Genomic DNA, 27,541 nt, shown 5'->3' with positions numbered 1-27,541 from the left:
TGGCAGCTGAATGAGGTGTGAGGGAAGGACGAAAACGATTTATATTTCGAAGGTGGAAATAAGCAGACTGGGTGACATTATTAACATGTGCAGTGAATAAAAGGGTGCTGTCAAAGATGACCCCCAGACTTTTAACATGAAGGGAAGGGGTAATGACAGAATCATCTGTGGGAATGGAAAAGCTATGTGATTTGTTTAAAGTGGATCGTGTACCTATAAATAAAAGTTCAGATTTATTGTCATTTAATTTCAGGAAGTTTGTGATGAACCAGGATTTGATGTCTGCAAAGCAGTTAGTAAGGGATGAAGGTGGGAGTTTGTGGTTGGGTTTGGTTGATAGGTAGAGCTGGATGTCATCTGCGTAGCAATGAAAATGAATTTGGTGTTTGCGGAAAATATAACCTAGTGGAAGAAGATAGATTATAAATAGCAGGGGACCCAAAACTGAACCCTGGGGCACACCAGTAGTGATGGGTACTGATGACAAGGTGAAAGACTTTAATTGAATGAACTGAGTGCGACCTGAGAGGTATGAATGAAACCAGCTTAGAGGTGTTTTACCAATGCCAATTGAAGCGAGTCTGTCCAGAAGAATGTTATGTGAGATTGTGTTGAAAGCCGCACTTAGATCAAGCAGAAGAAAAATGGATAGTGAACCAGAGTCAGCTGCTAGGAGGAGGTCATTAGTGATTTTGAGAAGAGCAGTTTCAGTGCTATGGAGTGGGCAAAAACCAGACTGGAATTGTTCGTATAAGTTATAACAGGAAAGATGGGTGTGAAGTTGAGCAGCGACTGTTTTTTCAAGAATTTTGGAGATGAATGGAAGTTTGGAAATAGGACGAAAGTTATTGAGGTTATTGGGATCTAAACCAGGTTTTTTTTTTAAATTGGAGTAACAGCAGCAACTTTGAGAGAGGAAGGAACAATACCAGTGTTTAGAGAGGAGTGAATTATGTCAGTGATGAGAGGTGACAGGGAAGGGAGTATGGCCTTTATAAGAGCAGTAGGTAGGGGGTCTAACCTGCAGGTAGATGGTTTGGATTTAAGAATAAGACTACATATTTCAGTTACTGAGGGTAGAACATATTCTGAGAATGAATGAGAGGGGGTGAATATGACTTGGACAGATGGATTCAAAACAGAAGTGGACAGAATTTGCTGATAGATGTGTTCAATTTTTGAAGAGAAAAATCAAGCTAAGTTGTTACAGAAATCCACGGTATATAGGTTTGGAGGAAGTGAGATGGAGGGTTTTGTTATGTTAGTAAAGAGAGAAAAGAGGGCTTTAGAATTGCCTTCATTGGAACTGATTACACTGGAATAGTATGTGAATTTAGCTGCAGAAATAGTAATCTTTATAGTAATGAATGTGATTTGCATAAATGTCCCTGTGTACAGTGAGATTGGTTTTCCTGTAGAGTCTTTCAAGCTGACGTCCTTTTGATTTTAATTGTCTAAGAGCAGGAGTGAACCACGGTGCAGACAGAGTAAATGAAACAATCCTGGTTTTTAGTGGAGTATGATTATTTAGGAGGTTATGAAGGTTATTGTTGTAGTGAGAGAGCAGTTCATCTGGTGTATAGACAGTCAATACATGAGAAGGCTGTTGATTTTAGAAGATAAAGTGTCCAAGTTGATTTTGTAAATTTTTCGGAATGATATTGTGCTTGAAGGATTACATTTGGAAAGTGAGAGATTAACACTGAATGAAAGAAGTATATGAGCAGAGAAAGGAAAGGAGTTAACTTTACAGTTATCAGGTGTAACACCAGAACAGCAGATCAAGTCCAGAATATGACCTTTATCATGTGTGGGAAAGTCTACGTATTGTTGAAGTCCAAAACTATCTAAACAGGATGTGAAATATTTGGTGAGAGTATTGTAGTTATTGTCCGTATGAATGTTAAAATCTCCAAGAAGTATTATGTTGGGCGAGAGTGTAGAAAGATGAGTCATGAACGCTGTGAAGTCAGCAATAAATTTGTTATTTGGCTTTGATGGGTGGTACAAAACAGCAATGATTGTGGGAGTTGGTCCAGGGAGCTGACACACAGTTACCTCAAATGATTGGCAGTTAGGAACGGTAACTGACGCAATCCTCCGTTTCTCGCGGTGAATTATCACGAGACCGCCTCCTCTGCCACAGTCACGCTGTCGAGAAATATAAACAAACCCCGGTGGAGTAGCATCATTTAGGGAAATAAAGTAATTTGGCTGCTAAGTTTCAGTTAGGCATAAAAAGTCAAACTTAAGGTCAGAGAGGAGGTCCTGCACAAGATACCCCTTACTCAAAAGCTAGCGGATGTTAAAAAGACCACAGTTGACATTAGTGCTGGGTTTGACAGCTGTGTTAGCCAACCTGGTCAGGCGGGTTAACACACTGTGATCAGTTCGGCAGTGGAAATTCCTCTGTGGACGTCGAGAAGTTGACCAAAATTACTTTATGGAATTGGTTTCGTCGTATTGAAAGTTCAGACGAGAGCCACGGTGGATTTAATTCCCTTGAGGCAAGTGCAGGATGTCCCGGTGCTGAAGCAGATAAGGTGAAGGTGGATTGTGTGGATATAGGTGGAATTTCAGAAGTTTGGCTGCAGTATACTGGAGCAGCGCTGTCGATGGATGATAGACACACAGGACAGTCCAGGCAAGCAGAAACCACACACTGTTAATCCACATCGTTGTCATTGAAGATTGTGAAAACAACATAAAATACCCGGAGTTCTGACACAGCAACCTGAAGCAGACGCTTTACAAATGTTGCATGTAAGGGAAAACACATCAAACTTAATGAAACATTTGAGGATGCGTGGAATCAACTTAAAGGCAGAGAAATGAGCTGTCTTTGACAGCTTGCGACATCATCTGGTATTTTTACTAAATACATTTACATGGACACCAATACTACGATTTTATGATTAAGATACTCTGATTAAGAGTCTACCATGTAAGCAGTGATTTTTGATTACCTTAAAGGACCACCCAAGTCCAGAAAATGCAGAGGTTTTTCTTTCCGTTCGCCATGCGGTATCAAATTCCATTAAACAGCACTCTTCCAGTAGTCCTTACTTCATTTTTTTATCCAATAATTGTGACGGGGCATGAAAAATATGTTGCTGAATGAAAGTGAACTGCTGAACTGCAGTTAAAGTCTCAAGATTAAAAATGAAACACTCGAAATTGCATGAAACTCTGGAGGAAACGCTGGATAGCCTAGTAATGCGACATTAATTGTTTTATACTGAATCTTTCCTTCTAAAAGCGCTTCCTTGGTCTTATCCATATTTCTTTGCATGTTAAACACACGTCGACCACAACAGGAAATAAAAAAACTACAACTGCAGTACATGCAGTTACTATATATATATATATATATATATATATATATATATATATATATATATATATATATATATATATATATATATATATATATATATATATAATTTCCAATACATTAACATGCGTATAATGGGTGTTTAAAATGTGTCGGATTCTGAATAGGTCTGGGACTTAAAGATTTGGGGTTTTACAATAAAAGTAAATTGGTCTCCATCTTCCTCTTGTGGTTGGATATTTTTAGTGCAAAATGGTACTGTATTCCTCTCATGGCGCTCTCTATAGCATTGATTATGTTTATGGTAGTTGAATTTTGTGACTGTAGTTCTGGAATCCATCTGTTACATTAAAATTCCAAGTATTTTTAGTTTTGCATGTAGAATCTTCATGTTCTTTCTTCATGTTTACACTGGCTATAAGCAAGTAAAAGCAAAGATAAATGACAAAATGTCAATTTTAAGAGGTAACTTTTATAAAATAACCTAACTAGATAGTTATACATAGCACAGTAATTAAATAAATACATTCATAGGCCACTTTTTTTTTGGAAATAACTCTTCATCTTCTTAATGTGAATATCTAACCAACTGATCACATGTAAACAACTAGAACTGGTCAAGAAGATCTGCTGTACAATACTGTAGTTCAAATCGAGCATCAGAACGAAAAAGAGCGACTATTCAAATGGATAATTCCCCCCAAAACGAAAATATGTTTAAATATAATCATGTGAAAACATTCATGAATTTCTTTCTTGGCAACGCAGTGGTGCAGTAGGTAGTGATGTTGCCTCACAGCAAGAAGGTCACTGGTTCAAGCTTTGGCTGGGTCAGTTGTCGTTTATGTGTGGAGTTAGCATGTTTTCTCCGCATTTGTGTGGGTTTTCTCCGGTTTCCCCCACAGTCCAAAGACATGCGGTACAGGTGAATTGGGTAGGCTAAATTGTCCGCAGGGTATGAGTGTGAATGAGTGTGTATGGATGTTTCACAGAGATGGGTTGCAGCTGGAAGGGCATCTGCTGCGTAAAACATATGCTGGATAAATTGGCAGTTCATTCCGCTGTGGCAACCCCAAATTATTAAAGGGACTGAGTTGAAAAGAAAATTAAATTAATGAATGAATTTCTTTCTTCTGTTGAACACAAATTGCTTTTGAAGAAAACTGAAAATCGGTAACCATTGACTTACACAGTAGAAAATTTAAAATCATTGCTTACCAGTTTCCAGCTTCTTTCAAAATATTTTAAAGAAAGTAAATCAAACAATTTTGTGACAAGCACAGAGTGAGTAAATGATGAAAGAATTTACAGTTTTGAGTGATTTAAACTGGGTCCCTTTAAGTAATTTAGAATGTAAAGTATTTTGATTTTTGTACACAAACCATTTCAAGGGTTTACAGAGAATGGTTTGGGGAAAACAAAATTAATACAAATACAATAAGCCAATGTTCTGTGGGCAAAAGAAAAATTACTTGTTGATGCCAGAGGTCAGAGGAGAATGCACAGACTCATTCAGTTTAATTGAAAGGGAGCAATAACTTGAAAATAACCATTCAATAAAACCAAGGTATGCGAAAGGCAGAATAAAGTGGCCATTGAGTGAATGACACTACACACTCTTGTTATTTCCTACTACAGACACTAGATGGAAGCAAAAACATACAGTGGAAAAAACATGCAAGAGTTCCAATAAGTACAAGTCAACTTCTCTTTAGTTCTTCAGAGGTTTTCACGTATAACTATTCATATTCTGATGAAAAACGATTTATTTTAACTGATTTTTAACTACTTAAACAGATAGTTCACCTAAAAATTACAATTCTGTCATATTTTACTCACAAGTAAGAGGCTCATAGTTTGCAACCACTTGATGGGAAGTAAATAATGAGTAAATAAAAAATATTTGGCTGAACTATCCCCTTTAATGGTGGTGCCATGGGGTTCAAAGTCTAGATTTAAGCACAGGCTGTACCTTGCAGTGAGTTGGCGCCGTTGACCATGTTGGCATGAGGTACACTACAGGTCTGCAGGATGCGGGTCTGGGAGATGCTGGCAGAGAGCATTTCCTGTGCTGGAGATGCACACAAACACACACACCGCACTGTCATTACACTCACACACACACAACTTCAAGCTTGCATTCTTGTGTGTGTTTATTATGCGCCATAATGTTAATGCGTAGAAGAGCAATGGTTGACGCAGTTGCAACTTGACGTACCTGCCATCATGCCGTAGGTGGTCTGCTGGTTGCTATAGTGACATGGGGGCATCGGGTAGTGGAGGCTGGCTGATGCATTGCCCAAAGCAGAAGTGGACAGGTGCATATGGGAGCGCTTGGATGACTGGACCAATGGGAGACCTGAGGGGACTAAAGAAGACAATAATATAAGTTATACTTGAGACAGATAGATAGATAGATAGATAGATAGATAGATAGATAGATAGATAGATAGATAGATAGATAGATAGATAGATAGATAGATAGATAGATAGATAGATAGATAGATAGATAGATAGTTTTAGCAGGACTAATAGAGGAACAAATTATTCGATTTCATAGTTAATTATTAAGATATAACTTTAGTTTTTTTTCTGATTGCTTAAGCACAATTTTGAAATTAAGGCTCATTTTGTCAAAACACTACACACAATTTACACATCCCCACACACACACACACAAACAGCAAAACACATCAGAACTTTTGCAAAAGGGAACACTTTGTCTAAAACTTTACACTATAACAAAACACAATTTTAACAGCGTACAGAACACACATGCCTCATTCAATATAAATCTGTTTGCTTCATTTACACACTGCTGTAATCAATCTTAAACACTCGTATCATTTTTAACTGACTAATACTGATATAATCAGGATTTGAGAGATATTGCTGTAAAAAACATGAACATACTGTATTCAACAAACAGTGATAGACTGATAGCTAAATATTGCCCTATCCTAACAAACCATACAACAATATAAAGCTTATTTATTCAGCTTTCTGGTGATGTATACATTTCAATGTAAAATAAAAATCCATTCCCTGTCTCCTGTTTACCAATCTTCCTCACTTTCTGCTTTCTCTTCCATACTGCAACATTGGCTTATTTATTGGAAATTAATATTTATAGCTCCTGTAAAACATATTTATTGAAGACTAATATTAATAGCTATACTACTGTAAACATGTTTATTGAAGACTAATAGTTTATATGTATTGCTTTTTTATTGTGGTTACAGCTGATTGGTGTGTCTACAGTTTCTTAGCAGTGTGTGTGCACACCTGAGGGATGTGTTTAACCAATGGTTCATGTGTGTGTTCATTTGAAATTGCAAGGAAATTCCATTATGAAAAAATTCTGTGTCAAAATCATCCAAGTGTGTTTAGTGATTTGCATATCACTGTGTAATGATTTGCAAAAAGTGTGAAGCTGACAATGTGCTTACAGTTGTGCAAGTCTAGCCTTGTGTTTTGCTCCTTGAGTGTACTATTTTGCTAATTGTGGGAAAAGTTAAATTTTAGTGTGTTAGCAATCATGAAAAACTTTAATTAACACGAGGATATGCATTGATAAGATCAAATTATGTTCAGAGCATAGTTTAAAATAGACTGACCATCAGTTAAACTATAGTAGGCTATAAGATAACACACACAGTTGTCTAATTAAATAGGCTATTAAATACACAGTTGGTCACTTAGGCCTATTACAGTTTTTTTTTCTGATTGCTTAAGTACAATTTTGAAATTAAGGCTCATTTTGTCAAAACACTACACACAATTTCCACATCCACACACACAAACAGCAGAACACATCAGAACTTTTGCAAAATGAAACACTTCCTTCAAAACTTTACAACACTATAACAAAACACAATTTTGACACCGTACAGAACAGACACGTTTCATTCAATATAAATCTGACTAATACTGATACAGTCTGGGTTTCAGAGGTATTGCTATAAAGTGCATGAACATACTGTTTTTACCAAACAGTGATAGACTGATAGCTAAATATTGCCTTATGCTAACAAACCATACAACAAATGTAAAGCATATTTATTTAGATTTATGGTGATGTCTATCATTCAATATAAAAAAAAAAATTCCCATCCACTGTCTCCTGTTTAACAATCTTTCTTTGTGCTTCCCCTTACATACTGCGATATCGCCTTCCATATTTATTAAAGAGTAATATTTATAGCTATACTACTGTAAACATATTTATTGAAGAGCAATATTTATACCTATTGCTTTTTATTGTGGTTCCAGTTGATTGGTGTGTCTACAATTTTGCAGCAGTGTGTGTGCACACCTGATGGCTGTGTTTAACCTATGGTTCATGTGTGTATTCATTTGAAGGCCTTTGCTTTGAAATTGCAAGGAAATTCCATCATGAAAAATATGTGTCAAAGCATCCAAGTGTGTTTGTTTTTTGCAATCACTGTGTGTAATGTTTTGCAAAAACGGTGAAGCTGACAACATGCTTAAAGTTGTGCAGATCTGGCCTTGTGTTTTGCTCCTTGAGTGTTAGGTTTTGCTAATTGTGGGAAAAGTAACATTTTAGTGTGTAAGCAATCATAAAAACTGTAATCTATTCCCAAAAAACCGTACTGAAAGAAAAAAGCACAAGAAAGAATACCACTTTGAAACAGAAACTTATTTTATCTACGTGCTTTAATTTTAAACAGTTATTTAAGATTTTTTTGTTACAAAATGTTTGTGAGTTAGTCTACTAGAGAAATTTTATGTCAGCATGGGATTTGAGCAGTGTTAGTTTACAGGTGAGCATGAGCGAATCTTAACTTAGTGGAGTGCACGACCATGGAGCTGAATGATTAGCGAAGTGTCATATCGCTCAGCTCTGCTCAGCTCCGCTCACATGCTCTGGCTGCTACAGTATATCAGTCCAGTATGTTTACTCTTGCATAACTGCCCCCCACTGGTCATGTCTTTCTTGTGTTAGATCATTTTGTGCTGGCCACACAGTACTGCAGCACTACTGTGTGGTCACGTTCATGCACTAGTGCATTCTCAGTAGTCACATCTGTAGAAGGACGGACGGACGGACAGACGGACGGACGGACGGACGGACGGGCAGACAGACAGACAGACAGACAGACAGACAGACAGACAGACAGACAGATAGATAGATAGATAGATAGATAGATAGATAGATAGATAGATAGATAGATAGATAGATAGATAGATAGATAGATAGATAGATAGATAGATAGATAGATAGATGTTATCTGTTGATCGTGATTTGTTATTACATCAGGATTCAGAAACTTTCAAAATAACATTAAATGCTCTGAACAACATTGAAAAATCTAAAATATTGAATGGGCAATTCCAATCTGGGCTAAAATATTTGTCAGCTTTGGTAATTTTTGCCCATTGTGCTATGGAAGCCACTAAATGGTACAGATGTCCAACTGAAGATCTACACACAATTTTGCAAACACGTTCTGTGGTTACAAAGGAGTATCTATTGACATTCCTATCTCAAATTCTGGATGCAACCAATAAAGAGTCCCACAAAATCACTGCGGAAATACCAATCACTGAAGAGCAGATCCATCAATGCACAGCTCAAATCAACACATCACTAAGCAGTTTCCATCCTGCTTCTCAACTAGAAATCTAAATGCGTCAATAAATCGAGCAAGCATTTTGTTTTGCGCCTTTTTAAAAGAAGTCTTAAGAGATAAACAGACAAAAAGAATAGCCCTAAACTAGAACAGTCACCAAATAGACAGAAATAAATGATACACATGTGAAGTCTGTAATCTGTGAGTAATTACTAGTTTTAGGCTATTTGCTATACTCTTTTGCTAGACTCTATTGCTAGACTCTGACAGCACATGGACCCAAGATTCTTACAGAAATCAGTCAAGTTTGGTTAAGGAAAAATCATGGTTGTTGTTACATTCAGTATGGGGGCATGCAGGAGATTTGCAGAGTGGATGGCAACATCAACAGCCTGAGGTATCAAGACATTCGTGCTTCCCATTGCAATACAAACCACAGGAGCGGACAAATTCTACAGCAGGACAGCACTCCTTCTAATACGTTAGCCTCCACATCAGTTCCTGAATACAAAGAGTCAAGGTGCTCCAGGATTGGCTAGCCCAGTCCCCTGAATAAACATTATTAAGCATGTAAGGGGTAAGATGAAGGAGGAAGCACTGAAGATGAATATAAAGAATCTTTATGAACTCTGGGAGTCCCACATGAATGCCTTTTTGCCATTCCAGATGACTTTAGTAATACGTTATTTCAGTCATTGCAGAGATGTATGGATGCAGTCCTCCAAGCTCATGGGATTCATACACAATATTAATTCTTGTTTTCACTGCACAATAACTTTATATTTCTATACTGTACATTATTTATGTGGTTATTTCATGGGTATCTACTAGTAAAAAATGCCAAAGTTGTTGTTGATTTATTCCACTGCGGTGACTGCTAATAAAAAAGGGAACAAGCTGAAGGAATGTGAGTGAGCGGATTTGAAGAGTATCTCTTGATTGGCAGAAGAAAGAAATCCAGACCAAATATTGACTCAGTGAGCATCGCTTAGCCATGGAGACTGGCAGATACAGAAAGACATAGTTACCCAGGGTGACAAAGAGTGTGTGCTCACCGTTGTACAGCAGGTGAGGTTATTCAGCTAAATAATTAAAATATGACTTTAAATAACAGACCTCTACATAAACAATTTCAGGCACTGCTAGGTGAAGAAAACACAGCAGTATTGAATGCTTTCTGAGAAACAGCAAATGAATGTGTGGATCTGATCAGTGTTTTTCTTTGTTTTTTTTATATGGAGTGAGTACAGTAAATATTGAACACATCATGATTTTCCTTGGTAATAGATTTTTTAAATATGCTGTTGATGAAATTGGCCCACATTTTGGTAAAAAACTCAAACAATGCAAACATACAAATAAACTAAAACAAACAATAGAAAAAAAAAGAAAAATTTGTTTAGCATAACGATGAAACAACAATGAGAGAGTATTGAACTACTGAAATGTATTTTATACTTTGGATAAAAGCCTCTTTTAAAAAATAATGACTGCTTCAAGATGTCTCTTGTATGAATAATGGAGTCGCATGAATTGCTCAGGTGTGATTTCTTTTTTTAAGACTTCAACAGAGTCTTCAAATCTTGATGGTTTTGTGGGTTTCGTCTATAAACTCTGATCTTTAGTTCTTATTTTCTACTGGATTCAGGTCAGGTGATTGGCTGGGCCATACCAGCAGCTTTTTTTTCTTTTCTAAAACCAATAGAGAGTTCTTTGGCTATGTTTGGGATCATCGTCTTGCTGTAATGTTCACCCTGGTTTCATCATCTGGTAATGTAGGTATTGTGACCAAAGCTCAATCTCCTTGGCTGACTCAGACAACAGACAGACATAAAGGAAGCAGATCTCATGTAACGTTTGTGAGAAATACTACAGTATGAACTTTACCAATGAGTATTTGATACATTTGTTGTGGAGTTGCAACGATGAGTCACATACAATGTCGTTACAAAGTTCTCGCACACACACAGATACCACACACACACACACACACACACACACAGTGGACACACACAAACAGACAGCGTGTGCACTAGCTTCGCACTGTTTTTGCATGCAAATGTGGCAAGATACATGTTAATATCCACTGCTGTACGGATATACGTTTTGTTAATGTACAAAATAAACCTGATTTAACGTCCACAAACTGGGATTAAAGCGTCTTCTTTTAGAATTGTACTGACACGCGGCTGTGCTGATGAAGTAAAGAGGATAAAATCCCTGTAATTCATTACACAAATGCATTGCTTTAAAAACATTTTTAAACTTGTAAAACTCACTCTTGAACACATTTGATCATGATTGATGATCCTAGCAAACTGAACAAATCTTTTATTCCTGGTTGCTTTTGCGCACGTCTGGTCTTGTTGATTTGATCGTTACTACGGAAACATGTTAATACACATCTGTCAATCAATTTGGTGGGAAGGAAAACCGCACTCCTACGTCAAGTTGCGGTCGGTCTCAAAACCGCTCCAATTGGTTCACCATTTTTATGCTGTTAAATTGAAAAAAAAGGACTGGGTGTGTTTATATCACCCCAATATGACGGTATATACACTATTCTACACATATGTCTGTCCAAACAGGACAGATTGTAGAGAGTAGCAGAGAGTAGAGAGTAGAGAGTAGATTTTTTCACCTTAGGTGCCCTTTAAGCGTGCTGATAGTGTTGGTGGAGTGTCATAACCCTAGCTGCAATGCCCATGAGGGACACATGCATCTAGACATTTGGATCTTTGGACTCCAATTCCATGTTTATTTGCTTTCTATTTCTGCCTTGGTTTCAGGTGTGTGTTTTATCTTGTTTGCTTCTGTCAATTTAAGCCACTTTGTTTTGGCTGTGTTTTGCTTTTCATTGTGGTCTGGTTACTTTGTTTCTTGTGTGTCCAGTTCATGACAGGGAGAGCAAGTCAAGCCCCCATAAGGCTAACAGAACAGATCCAGAAATCATGCATAAACAATTACAATAGTTATGAGTTAATGTATTGTAAATGCCGAGACGTAAGGCTAATTACTATGTACATGGGTTAAATACCTCAAACTGTTATTCAATATGGGTTTGCCGGAGTTGGGATGGTGGAGGAGTGTAGCCAAGAAACTGGTTTTAAGGATACAAATGCCCCTCTGTGATAAATGCTTGAACCTGATTGATGCACATGATGAACAGCTTACCATAAGCTGATGCCAGCATGATTGACGTGTCCTGCCTATCCTTTATTACACTTCTCTGTATGCTGTAAATTCCAAGCTTTTGCAATATAGCATTTATTACATCTGTGCCAATTAACCAATTTGAACTGAATAGAATTTATGGATCAACAGAAAGATAGATGGATGGACGGGCTGATGGACTGATAGATAAATATGAAATGTGTGTGTATTTATGTAATGCATTAATCATGTATGGCCAAACACCCAAAGCACTTCACAATCATAAGGGAGGTCTCTCCACCAGTGTGCAGCATCCACTAGGATGATGTGACCGCAGCCACAGGACAACAGCGCCAGTGCGCATACCATGCACCAGCTATAGGTAGAGTGGAGAGACTGATAGAGCCAATTTAGTAATTGGGAGGCCATGATGGGTAAGGGCCAAATTTGGCCAGGACACCCCTACTCTTTACGAGAAATGCCATGGGATTTCTAATGACCACAGTGAGTCAGGACCTCAGTTTAACATCTCATCTGAAAGATGGCGCTCACTGACAGAATAATTGCCCCTTCACTGTACTGGGACATTAGGATCCTCAGACCAGTGGCGTCGCTAGGACCCAATTCACTGGGGCACTGTGCCCCAGTAAAAATCTCCAGTGCCCCAGTAAATGCATTGAGATATGATTTACTTCATATGCAAGTGTATGTATTAAGAGTGGTAATTCCGAAATAAAGACGTTATTCTCTAAGTGCAACCGAACCAACACTGGTGAAAGCAATGTGTTTAATCAAAAGCAAACTGACGCATCTCCGCGTGTGCGCAAAGAACAGGCGCGCCTCTTACACACGCTGCTCTGAGAGTCCCGGTAGTAAATATGCGCGCCAAAAAAGACGGCTACCTGCTTGTTACGCGCCGCTCATTCGTTGTAAAACCAGCATAACAGCTTTTTTGTTTTGCAAGTGGACATAACTAAAGTTTAAACAATATGAAGGTGATCTTACTAAGCATGCCTCAGATTTTTTTTTGTATGAAGGAGGGATGACGAGTCAGGGAGGTAAGACTTAACAAACCTAATTATCTGCCATGTGTCAAGTCTACAACAGATAATCCTATAACACATCTTTTTTTTTTTTAATTTATTGAATTGTCAATAGAATTTCATTAAAATGAAATTAATATTAATGCAAAAGTAATTTCTTAAATGATCTTAGCATCACTCCAGTTGTCTTAACATTGTTTTCCAGTTACATTTAGGTTATTTAGAAGAAGAAGAATATGTATATAAGAATAATAATATGTATATAAAAATAATGTATAACAATAAGAATACTTTTATTTATAATTTATAATTATTTTAAAGATTATGACTTGAGAATATAATTTTACATCAGCGCTGCACTTTTCTCCTTCGCCCTCGCGCTGAGTTCAGGTGACGGAGTTTTGTGAAGTAGTTTAAACTATGCTCAGTTTAATGTACAGTGTCAAACTTTCACAGGAATATCAGTATATTAATATAGGCTTTGCTAAAAGGCTGGTCAAATGTCTTTTTTTACAGAAGCTAACAGACGCGCATGCTGCGACCACGGTGATGAGTCAACAATCACAAATATTTTGACTTATTTAAAGTAGGCTATAGGCTATAGCATATAATAATTTGTGTAAGACATTCATAAAAATATGTATCTAATATATCACAGGGGTTTGTGTAGCAGCAATTACGGGAGCATTAATTAAATCCTTTTCCCGTGGAGCGAAACAAACACTGCCACAGTTGTGTAGCGGATGGAGATGCATAAAAATATATATTAATTATATATATTTTCGTCTGAAGAAAAAATATTCTTTGAACGAATTTGTTTTGTATACTTTGTATCTTAGTTTTTGTTGGTCAGTTATTTACAAAATAAACAAGAATAACTAATAAACCTTGAGGTGAAGCGATGTGCCTCAGGGTCCGCTATATGCCGCGGCCCAAAACACAAACTGTTCTGTTAAATACAATCGTAATATAAATAAAATAAAAGTGAAATATCAGTTTCGAATATTTGTTAACTTTGTTAATCTTTGTTAACTGTATGATCAAAATTAAAAGAGCAGCCTATATTATCACTCTTTATGACAAACATCCATTGATTGGTCAGTTTCGCTTAGTTTAATCAAAGCGTTTGAACTTTTTGATATTTTAGGCAAAGTGGTCTGCATAACCAATGATTGAACTTCTCTACCTGCGACCCAGCCCATAATTAAACATCATGTAGGCGAGCTGGCTTTTTGATTACCTGAACCATATTAACGGCTGCACCAGCATAACCGAGATCTGTGTATTAATAGCAGCACCAGCAGATATAAGAGAGTTTGTTTCATAACAGCGTTTTATGCTTCTTAAATATCCAATATTAAGAGAGTGACTCCATAAGGTACATAACCTGTGCACACTTGATTATTACTTTAATGTGTAAAATCATGGACGCATCTCACAGTGCAAAGATAACGTATCCTTTAAATATCCATGCTTAATATGTCATTGATGAGGTCTATCTATTGAAAGGATTACAATATAGGCTATATATGCGCTACATAGCAGGGACGTTAAGGTGTGTAGGTAACCCTTTCAGTAGATAGGCCCTGAGGCACATCGCTTCACCTCAAAGTTATTAGTTATTCTTGTTTATTTTGTACATAATCCGACCGACAAAACTAAGATACAAATTGTACAAAACGAAATGCGTTAATTGTAAAAAATATATGAACTGTATATTTTGTGCGTCTCCATCCGCTACACAACTGTACGTGTTTGTTTCGCTCCACGGGAAAAAGGATAATGCTCCACTGTAATTGCTACATGCATTGAGCTCGTCAGTTAGCTTCTGTAAAAAAGGACATTTGACCAGCCTATTAGCAAAGCCTATATTAATATACTGATATTCCTTGTGCGATTTATATATATATTATATATATCTATTTGTTTTTTGTTTTTCTTTTCTTTTTTTTAGGGGAAGGGGTGGTGGCACGTGCCCCAGTAGAGCTTGTCTAGCAACGCCCCAGCCTCAGACCACAAGTTGAGCACCCCTGCTGAGCTCACTAACACCACTTCCAACAGCAACATAGTGTTTCCCATGTGGTCTACCATCCAGGTACTAACCAGGCTCAGCCCTGCTTAGCTTCAGTGAGTAACCGGTCTTTGGCTGCAGGGTGATATGGCTGTGGTACAGACAGACAGCCAGGACAGACGACAGGACAGAACAGACCAGACGGACAGCCAGATGGATAGCATGGGCTGATGATGGATGGGTTGCACAAACATAAACATACGGATGGATTAATGATGGATGGATGGGGCTGACGACAGGATAGATGGATGGGGGCTGATTGATTGCATAGATAGAAAGGACTGACAGACAGATGAATGGATGGGCTGACAGACGGATGGATGGATGGATGGATGGATGGATGGTGATGATGCGAGATGATGGATGGATGGATGGATGGATTGTGATGGATGGGATGGCTGGATAGATGGATTTATGGATGAATATGATTCAATAGATAGAGATGGATTGGATTGGCAGGATTGATGCATACACATAGAGATGGATGGATGGATGGATGGATGGATGGGCTGAACAGACGGACAGGACGGATGGATGGAGTGGATGGATGGATGGATGGATGGATGATGGGCGGGCTCGACAGAAAGTTGGATGGATGGATGGATGGATGGATGGATGGATGGATGGATAGATGGATGGAAGGATTGGCTGACAGATGGATGGATGGATGGATGGATGGGCTGACAGATGGATGGATGAGCTGACAGAAAGACAGATGGATGGATGGATGGATGGATTGGCTGACAGATGGATGGATGGATGGATGGATGGATGGATGGGTAGACAGACAGATGGACAGATGGATAGATGAATGGGCAGCAGATGAAAAGGTGGATGGGTGAATTGATGGATGGAGAGATGGGGTGACTGACAGACAGACTGACAAATGGATGGATGGATGGGCTTACAGATGGATGGATGGATGGATGGATGGATGGATGGATGGATGGATGGATGGATGGACGGACGGACAAATGGGCTGACAGACAGACAGACAGACGGATGGATGGATGGATGAATGGAAGGATGATGGATGGATGATGGATAAATGGATGGATTGTCTAACAGACAAACAGATAGATGGATGGGGATGGATGGATGGGCTGACAGACAGATAGATGGACAGGTGGATGGATGGATGGATGGATGGATGGATGGATGGATGGATGGAATAACAGATGAATGGATTGGGAGATGGATGGATGGATGGATGGACGGATGGGCAGATAGACAGATGGATGGATGGATGGATAGATGGATGGATGGATGGATGGATGGATCGATCGATCGATCGATGGAATGACAGATGGATGGATGGGCTGACAGACAGATAGATGGACAGGTGGATGGATGGATGGATGGATGGATGGATGGAATGACAGATGAATGGATTGGCTGACAGAGGCTGGATGGATGGTGATGGCAGACAGACAGATAGACAGAATGGCTGGATGGAGGATGATGGATGGATGGATGGATGGATGGATGGATGGCATGGATGGATGGATGGATGGGTGGATGGCTGACAGACAAACAGACAGATAGATGGACAGGTGGATGGATGGAGGATGGATGGATGTCTAACAGACAAACAGACAGATAGATGGACAGGTGGATGGATGGATGGATGGATGGATGGAATGACAGATGAAGGATGGCTGACAGATGGATGGATGGATGGTGATGGAGGGATGGATGGAAGTATGGATGGATGGATGGATGGATGGCGATGGACGGATGGAATGGATGGATGGGGATGGATGGGAAGACAGACAGATAGACGGATTGGATGGATGGATGGATGGATGGCTGATGGATCGATGGTTGGATCGATGGGCAGATGAAAAGATGGATCAGTGGATTGTGGGATAGATAGATGGGGTGACAGCCAGACCAGACAGACAGACAGACAGACCAGACAGGACGACAGATAAATAGATAGATAGAAGATAGATAGATAGATTAGATAGATAGATAGATAGATAGATAGATAGATAGATAGAGATATAGATAGATAGATAGATAGATAGATAGTAGATAGATAGATAGATAGATAGTAGCAATGCCCGCCTTTCCTGAAGCTCACTGTCTCATCACTGTGACATTTACATCTAACAACTCCTTTTACAGTAATTTCGAACACAGATTGTATGATTCCCTCCTTATCGCGATGCATCTGAAAATAAAATTACACTCATTTAATGAAGGAAAGCAGGTATGCAAATAAAGATAATAGTTCTTAATATGTGCAGTGACCCTCCGGCTGTCAGAGCTGCACAGAACCTTCAATTCAATTTCATTCAGATCCGAGTAAAGGCTGTGGGTGATAATCAAACTCCGCAAGCCCTGCTGCATCTTTTTAACCCAACCTCCTCTAATACCAATGTCAAGATGATGATCTGCTCGGTAGGCTGGCCTTTTTAGTAGTGCACGCACAAGATTAGCATTGAAATGATGCTATCCTTTTGATCCTTAGGAAATACACCAATTGCTTTTTTTTTTTTTACATTTACCAGAAAATGTGTTCAGATATGCTAAAAACATTCCCAGGTTTCACTTTTCCGCAGATCTGAGTTAACCGAGGGCCATATGTGCATGAATATAACTGACAAAAAGACATTTATTGAAAGTTTTGCATCTTCTGGCTCAGAGCCGGAGCTGAATCGCACAGTTCGTAATTATGCTTAAGAACTATGATTTACCATGACAAACAATGAGCAGGAATTTGACTCAATTCATGGAGTTTCTGACAAAACTTTTACTAATGCTCTCTCGCGTGTGAGACAAAACCCGGAACACAAATAGGTACATGATAATTTAGCCATCAAAACGTCAAATGTAATAATATGTCTGCTTTGATAATTATCCGTGCAGAAGTAACAGCTGTTGCAAATTGAGCTGATTAGCCACGTCTACATAATTTGGGACTTATTTCCATAAATTACTGTTTGTCTTGGCCGTCTCTTCTGTGCTCTTGAGTTGCCCAAAATCATCTGACACTGCTTCAAAAAATGGTATCAGTGAAATTTAAAACAAGGGAATAAATTTAATACATTTGTTCAGTCAGCGTGGTTGGAAGTATCTATAATGCAACAATACACATAAAATGCTGTAGAAAATGTGTTAAAAGGTGTTAAACAAAAAAAAATACACCACTCACTCTACAATTTCACTATGCTTTTGTTGGGAAACAATAGTTAAAGGGACACAGTGGCTCATTGGTTAGCACTGTCGCCTTACAGCGAGAAGGTCGCTAGTTCGAGACCCTGCTGGCTCAGTTGGCATTTTCATGGAGTTTGCATGTGTTTCCCTGTGTTGGCATGGGTTTTCCTCCGAGTGCTTCCGGTTTCCCCCAAAGACATGTGCTATAGGTGAATTGAATAAACTAAATTGGCCGTAGTGTATTTGTGTATGGATGTTTCCCAGTACTGGGATGCAGCTGGAAGGGCATCCGTGTGTAAAACATATGCTGGTTAAGTTGGTGGTTCATTCCATTGTGGAGACCCTTATGAATAAACTGGACTAAGCCGAAGAAAAATGAATCAATAACCAATGGTTTATATGGTTAAAAATGGTAAAGTTCTAAGAGTATTTTTGTAATGTTCTCAGTAAGTTTTAAAACTTTTATTGTGGAAATCTTCTTAGAATGTCCAGATATTAAAGGTTAATAAATGGTTAATGATAAAAGGTTTATTAAAAGTATAATTCACTGTCATCATTTACTCATTATTCACTTGTCACAAACTTAAATATAAGTTCATAAACAGCATCACTTGGTAAAAACTACTTTAAATTCACATTCTATATTTTTCATGATTCATGTGGTGTTTACTTTTTATTCATTTTATTTTGAATTGCATTTATGCAATCTTAATCTCAGCTCTAATATGTTTTGGTGTGAAAATATGCAGGGATATTGAGGGATTTTAACTGTCATTTTTGTAGTTTTAAATGACATTGACTGGCTTGGTCATGTTGATTATGGTACAAATTATGGTAATGAATGATCCTTAACACCATTAACAATACTCAAATAAACACAGAAAACAACCACAATAAGCAACAATTGTAGAAAAACTTTTTATCTAAAACTTCAAGTATTGTTTATATAATAATTCCAAAGGTTTTAAAACTGTCCAGCAGGCACAGGACATCAACATGAAATTAGATTGATGTTGTACACCAGGGGACCACCAAAAGTGTTTCCTGGAGGTCCGGTGTCCTGCAGATTTTAGCTCCAACCCTAATCAAACCACCTGAACAAGCTAATCCAAGGTCTTACTAGGGTATACTTAAAACACTCAGGCAGGTGTGTTTGAGGCAAGTTGGAGTTAACCCTGCAGGGCACCGGACCTCAAGGAACAAGATTGGTGACCCCTGTTGTACACCAATGTCATTTGTAATTGAAAATCGGGTCGATGTCAGAAACCATCCTCAGTGTCCAATATCAGACAGACGTTTGATTTTGGGTCACTTTTCAAGGCAACCTAAAAACAACCAAAATGTCGTTGTGTGGACATATACCCAATATGACGTCTATCAGACATTGGATTTTGTTTGCCCATACCTGATGAATAAGTATTTGACGTTCAATATGACATTGGTTTAAGATGGTTGGCTCGACGTTGGGATATATAAATGTCCATTTACATCATTATTGGACTTCAAATAAGCATGTCATAATTTTGCCAAAGACAATGCGAGTCCTGGATCTGATCCTTGGACATCATTTTTGCTCAAAAATGTAATCCATACCTATTTCCTACCCCCAAACCCAACCATAACTGTAAATTACTCCCAAAATCAGAAAGGAATAATAGTAACCGTAAGCCTAAACTTAAACATAAAACTGTAAACGTATCCCCTTCATTCTCATTGGCTAATTGGAATGCGGTTCCAGGATCAATGTTAATCCAGGAACATGTCCTACTTGCTGAATCAGGGTGGTGGTCAAAATAACATTGTCCTTAGATGCTGGCGCCCTAAATCTAACCTAATATTAATATCTTATAACGTTACATGTCTGCTGGGTATAACTGATATGAGAGAGGATCATGGAATTTAAATACATTTTGCAGCCTTATTTGATAAAGAATTTCTAACAACCAAAATGAACTATATTAAATTGGACTTTGTAAGACTGAAAGAGGTCAAACAGGTTTGTGACAAGTAAAGGATGAGTAAATGATGATCGTGACCGAGATAAATCTTTTACAATATCTTGACATTCTCACTCACAGCAAGAAGGTCACTGGTTTGAGCCTCGGCTGGGTCAGTTGGCGTTTCTGTGTGGAGCTTGCATGTTCTCCCTGCGTTCGCGTGGATTTCCTCAGGGTGCTCCGGTTTCCCCCACAGTCCAAAGACATGCCTTACAGGTTGAATTGGGTAGGCTAAATTGTCCGTAGTGTATGAGTGTGAATGTGTATGGATGTTTCCCAGAGATGGGTTGCGGCTGGAAGGGCATCCGCTGCTTGAAACATGTGCTGGATAAGTTGGCGGTTATTCCGCTGTGGTGACCCCGGATTAATAAAGGGACTAAGCCGAAAAGAAATGAATGAATGAATCTTGACATTCTCAAAACATTTCCAACAATAACGTTTTTATAACTAACGGAGAACATTAGAAAAACGCTATTAAAACTTAAATATAATGTGAATGGAATGTTCTGTTTTTATGAGAACACAATATAACATAAGACTGAAATGCTTCTACAGGGTAATTCTTGGACAACATATTGCCGTTTAAAAGTCACCTTTCTAAACTTTAGTTGTTAGAGAGAAGCAGATGCAATTGAAAGTGTACATTTTTATATTTCAATTATACAAAACACTTATAGTTCAGTTGTAAGACTGTAAATGCAATTTACATTATAAAATTTCTGCATAAGTCTTTTTTTTTACATATAATGTGATTTGCTGCTGCCCTAAAGGCATATACTATGGAAGAAAAAAGCTTTAGTGATGAAAAATGCTACACATTAATGCTTACATCCACACACGCACACGCACACACACACACCACACACACACACACACACACACACACACAACACACACACACACACACGCACACACACACACACACACACACAAGCTCACACACACACACACACAAGCCACACACACACACACACACACACACACACTTGTAGATACCCCAATAGAGTGCAATGATTTTTGTACTGTACATACTGTATATTTTATACATTAATCCCTAAACTAAACCCCCACAATCTGCATTTTAAATGGTCAAAATACTTAATTCTGTTGTATTTATGAGCCATTCTTCCTTATGAGGACCAAAAAATTCCCCCATGAGTTCAAAATTGACTTGTATTGTTGTACTTGTAGGGACATTTGATCCTCACAATATAAGGATTATAAGGTATATACACACCAATTTGTCATATTGGTGTGTATACTTATCAAGGCCTGATCATAACTGTTTCCAGAATTGAAAATCATAACAAATGTTTCTTCTGCAGTAAATCAGCATAATAATTGATTTCTGAAGATCATCATGGACTGAAATAATTGGACTTTTAACCTATTTCACAATATTACTGTGGGTTTGATTAAATAAACACAAATGTCTTGGTAAACAAAAAACACTTCCTCCCTCAAAATGAACATTGAAAATCATATTCACTTGATATGAGTGTTTCTTATATACTATATAAAAAAACACACACTGCTCAATGGATTATGCTTTGAATTGTGATATTCCTCCCAAAACATTTCCCAGGGAGACTTAGATGTGATCTCCGGAAAGGTCATTTCCTCAGAGTGTGAATCAGACAGATGGTGAGTGATGACAGCAGAGATGACTGAAGATAATACCAAATAATATGTGAACTTGGGGTCATTAAAGACTATGGTCGAAAAAGGACATTCTCATAGTCCAGTCTCTCTCTCTTTCATCACCTTGTTCTGTTCTGTGTTTTCATAAAAAAAAAAATATCTATGGAAAAGAATTCCAGCGGAGCAGAGTGGCTTCTCAGAGTGGAGATCATCTATAAAAGACTTTTCAAAATTTCCACCTTAGTCCTTATGTCAGTTTTTCATAGGATTATGTTTATTTAGAGAAATCATATTTTTTTTATTTAAAGAACTAACTAATTCTAATAATAAATAATTAATTAAACTGATCATAAGGGAATTCATTTATATATGCTGTCTATCTATTATCTATCTATCTCTCTGTATGATTATGTATGTATGTATGTATGTAGTGTATGTATGATATATATATATATATAATATATATAATATATATATATATCTAATATATATATATATATATAAATATAATTATGTTATAATATTATTAATAATTATTATTATTTCCTATTTATTAGATGATACTAAAATGTGTCACAATTTACAAAATTAATTCTTCGGCTTAGTCCCTGCTTTTACAGTGGTCGCCACAACAGAATTTTACCAACAATTACTCTGACATATGTTTTATGCAGTGGATGCCCTTCCAGCCATTAAATTACATTCGTTCATTCATTTTTCCTTCAGCTTAGTCCCTTTATTCATCAGGGGGTCACCACAGCGGAATGAACTGCCAACTATTCAGCATATGTTTTACACAGCAAGATGCCCTTCCAGCTGCAACCCTGTACTGGAAACATTCATACTCATACTCATATTCAGACTCATTCACTAGAGCCAGTTTAGTTTATTCAATTCACCTATAGTGCATGTCTTTGGACTGTGGAGGAAACCGGAGCACCCAGAGGAAACCCACACCAACACAAGAGAACATGCAAACTCCACATCTGTGGGGAGACAGTGTGAACCACTGAGCCACTGTGTTTGCCCAACATAAATTTATTTTAATGATAATTAAAAGTATAGTTTAAAATGTATTGTTACAAATCAGGGTTATTCTACCAAACAGTGATTTCATAACTCTTCTGACGCTGACATATTCATTAATTCATTTTCTTTTGCGTCTAGTCCTTTTATTAATCCGGGGTCCCACGCAGAATGAACCACCAACTGTCTTCTGCAGCGGTTTGCAACCCATCTCTGGGGTAACACCCTACACTCTCGTTCACACACATACACTAAGGACAGTTTTAGCTTACCCAATTGACCTTTAGTGCAAGTCTTTGGACTTGGGGGGAAACTTGCGCACCCGGAGGAAACCCACGCGAACGCAGGGAGAACATGCAAACTCCACACAGAAATGCCAACTGACCCAGCCAAGGCTCAAACCAGTGACCTTCTTGCTGTGAGGCGACAGCATGACCAGCATTGAAATGACATCTTGTTTCTTATTTTAAGACATTGCTTTGAATTTAGAAGTCGTTAATCTTTTCCCCCGTTTGGCCATTTATATGTAGCATATATAAACATTATTAATAGTATAGTTATATAGTTTATATGTATTTTTTATATGTCTTGGAGAATATAAAAGACTTCTTTTAAAATATTGCTTTTAACAAATAAGAAAAAAAAAACTTACATCAATTGACCCAAACAATTGAAACATTTAAAATAAATAAATAAATAAATAAATAAATACATTTAATTGTAATGTGACACTACACAAACTGATTTTGAGAATAACAGGTATTAAGGGTTTGTGAATATGAATGAATGAATGAATGAATGAATGAATGAAGAATGAATGAATGAATGAATGAATGAGCACAAAAGGAAATATGCACAAACCCATCTGTATGGTTAACATTTTTAATTACATTCCAAACCCCCCAACTGTGTTTGTCCACATTTGACCCACATTTGTTGTGTGGTTTTAACCCCTTTTTAAGAATTACTATCCATGCTGAAAAAGGCCATAGAAACATTACCACAAATACCATCAATAGCATTACAGCCCATAAACTTCTACTCATTAAACCAGTGCAGTTTATTGGTTTCTAGCGTGTTTTAGGTCATATCTAATTAAATTATGCATAGTTTTAAGCCACCAACACACAACCAGACTATTACAGTTTTCATTAAAGCCAATATAATTCCTATTATAACTACTTAAAACCTTTACAAATTCTTTGATGTTTTTCATCGTATCTTTGATTTTCAACAGGGAGTAGAAACCATCAAGGAAGTTTAAACACTAATAAAAGTGCACATTCTAACATATTAAATTATGATTTAGTTAATTTAACATTCCATTACTAAATATCAGAACCAAAAAATATTCAAAGGACCATTATCGTTCCAGTTACAAACAAAACAATTACAGTTTTAAAAACCATTACTAATTCTTTCCACTTTAAATTATTTAAAATTTTCCTATTATTTTTTTCAGCAGGGATAAATCATTAGCTCTAAAGATGGTTTTATTATTAGCATTTAGCATAACAGAATAATTTAGATCGACCATGCCTGCTGACAAACAAACAAACACAAAAACAAACAAAATAAAAACAGCTATTAAAATGTATTTGATGGTTTCCACTGCAAATCAAAACACTACAAATGATGAACTTTTTAAAAACCAGTGCATTTTTATTTAATTTTGGACCATACTCCATCAGGACTTAAAGGTTTTAACATGCCTCCAGTAGAGGGCAAAAAATACCAGTTGAGACCCAAATGATCATTACAGTTTCCATAAAAAAGAAAGAAAAATAAACAGTACAATTACCATTAAAACCATTGAAATCATATTTTGACACACAGTACAGTATGTCTCGCAGGCAGGAGTTTTACAGGTACATAAAATTGTTTTTAAAATGCAATAAGTGCAATAATAAAGAACTCTGAGGAGCACAATAATCTAAAAACAAAACATTTTAAATCTGTTTACGGGAATATAAGTTTTTATATTACAATCATGTTTATATTGTATAATAGTAATTGTGCTATAATTTATATTGTAAAGGCGTTAATACATCTAATTATTTATTAAAGGTTTACCAGAAAATAAATTAACTTTAATTTTTATTTTTGCTGAAATGAAAGCAGTTTTCTTTTTAAAATGTAAACTGTTTTGAGGTCAATATTACCCCCTTATGAATCTTTCCATGATGACAGTACAAAATATTTTACTAGATATTTCTCAAGATACTTGCTTAAAGTGCAATTTAAAGGCTTAACTAGGTTAATTAGGTTAACTAGTCAAGTTAGAGTAATTAGACAAGCCATTGTATAATGATGGTTTGTTGTATCCTATCAAAAAAAATGTTTAAAGGGGCTAATAATTTTGCCCTTAAAATTTTTTAAAAAATTAAAAGCTGCTTTTAATGTTGCTGTTTTTACAATTAAGAAATGCTTAAGATTGTATTATATCACTTTTAAAAATAACTTTACCCAACACTGTCTGAATACATAAATATATAATCAACATTTAAAGTAGTTCAAAACCTTTCATCAAAATTGTCAAAAATATTCAGCAACATCCAGTGTTGTCTTGGGACAAGTTTGAAAAACCTTTTGATCCACTTTAAATGTTGACTGCTGTATAATTCTCCGCACAAGCCATGGTCAGCGAGAGCGATTTTTACCTGTGGAGCAGATGTTGGTGTTCTGATGGTGGCAGTCTGCGGCCGCGCTATGGTGCATCAGCAGCGGGAGGGCAGCACCGGTGTCTCCGCCTAAACCGCTGAAGGAGTCACTGGTGCTGAAGGCCTGGCAGCTCATGACTCCTCATCGGCCGCCGCTGTGACACACGCACAGGGTGACTGCAGGTATTTAAGCAGAGCCCCTCGGACCCCTTCGTCCATGTTAATGAGCCAACAGAACAGCCTCCTGAGGGGAATTAGGACGAAGAGCTGCAATCTGATACGGGCCGCGTTTAAAACTGTGTGGCTTGATTCTAACAAACAGCGACTGTGCCGACAAACCGCGGATTAGGAGATTTAAGGTTAATTAGCTGTGCTTACATTTAAGATGCAAGTGATGAAGACTGCACACTGTAAAATAACAGTAATAATAATAATGATAATAATAATAATAATAATAATAATAATAATAATAATAATAATAATAAATAAATAAATAATCTGTAAATTAGCAGTTCTCCGTATTTTGTGAATTGTTTTTGTTTTTTCCCTTTTATTTTTGATTTAAATTGCATTGTGGGACTTTTATCTTTCTTTTAACAAGTTTTAACATTGAAAAGTTCAAAAAAGTTACTTTTATTAACATTTGTAATAGTATAATGTGCTATATTATCTGGGTTGGTATGGGACAAAACCCTTGTAGAAAACTGCCAGTACATTTTTGTTATTTTGCAAACTAATTTCTCTCTATATTATTTCTTATGCATTATATTATTTCAAACTAAAACACTAAAATGTCACATTGTTAAACTGTAGCATTGAATTTTCAACATCAAAAGTCAACAGAGCTCATGCTCCTATAATGCAACTCACAACGTATATAAACTAAAGCACTTGTGAATCATGAAATATGGAAAAATCTCTGTTAAATAACAGATTTTTTTTTTCACAGTGTACATATTGTTAAATATATTAATGAAATTTTGAAGTGTTGATTGCACTATTTTAAGTTTATAATAGGTTTATTATTTGATGCATTAGTAATACATTTGTTGTAGTATTTCTGAGACTTTGGTCATGTTAGCTCAGGTAAAATAAATGATATGAGAAGAAAACATTTGATTTTTAATTATTATTAGTGGCAGCATGGTGGCGCTGGTTCGAGCCTTGACTGGGTCAGTTGACGTTTCTGTGTGGAGTTTGCATGTTCTCCCCGTGTTGGTGTGGGTTTCCTCCGGGTGCTCCGATTTCCCCCACAGTCCAAAGATATGCGGTACAGGTGAATTGAATAAGCTAAATTGGCCGTAGTGTATGTGAGTGTGTGCTAGAGTTTATGGGTATTTCCCAGTATTGGGTTGCAGCTGGAAGGGCATCCGCTGCGTTAAACATATGCTGGATAAGTTGGCGATCATTCCGCTGTGGCGACCATAGCCTTTTCTATCCACAAGATGGCAACAGAACTGCATAATAAGCCCTTAGGCTTAGAAGATTATAACAGTCTTTCTAACTACAGCTGGTATTATTAAACTGGTAAATCATTATTAAACTGGAAAGCATAACTGCCAACACTCCCGTTTTTCCCGGGAGTCTACCGTATTTCAGACCAATCTTCCTCATCCATCCGGACCATAACTTAATTGTTATTTCTCCCGGAAGACTCCCGTAACTTCAACCCCCAATTTTTTTTTCTTTTGGTACAGTCTGTAAACACCCCTGGGTCACCAACTTTGGTACAGTACTCGATCCCAGTGGCCGTCCAAAACCAGGTATGCCGGTAAGTGATATTCTAAGTCAATCTCTCTCTTTTGTATGTTTTAGTGCTGTATTTATACTGATTTACTCTCATATCAGGAATGTGTGTTG

General features: G+C 37.2%; 1 protein-coding gene across 1 annotated transcript in view; it reads right to left on the bottom strand.

Annotated features, from left to right (window-relative positions):
• The window catches only part of pou1f1 (POU class 1 homeobox 1), a 40,244-nt gene extending 14,427 nt beyond the window's left edge, over nucleotides 1-25,817 (bottom strand). Inside the window, exons 1-2 of the mRNA XM_056465016.1 lie at nucleotides 25,682-25,817; nucleotides 5,553-5,702 (exon numbers count right to left, since the gene is read on the bottom strand). Coding sequence (XP_056320991.1) covers nucleotides 5,553-5,702; nucleotides 25,682-25,817 — 286 coding nt within the window. The remainder of the gene's footprint in view (nucleotides 1-5,552; nucleotides 5,703-25,681) is intronic.
• Nucleotides 25,818-27,541: the final 1,724 nt, after the last annotated feature.

The sequence above is a fragment of the Danio aesculapii genome, chromosome 9, assembly GCF_903798145.1.
Source record: "Danio aesculapii chromosome 9, fDanAes4.1, whole genome shotgun sequence".
In the NCBI taxonomy this organism is placed as follows: Eukaryota; Metazoa; Chordata; class Actinopteri; order Cypriniformes; family Danionidae; genus Danio; species Danio aesculapii.
Note: the sequence above shows the minus strand (reverse complement) of the source record. Positions and strands in the feature narration are given on the sequence as shown.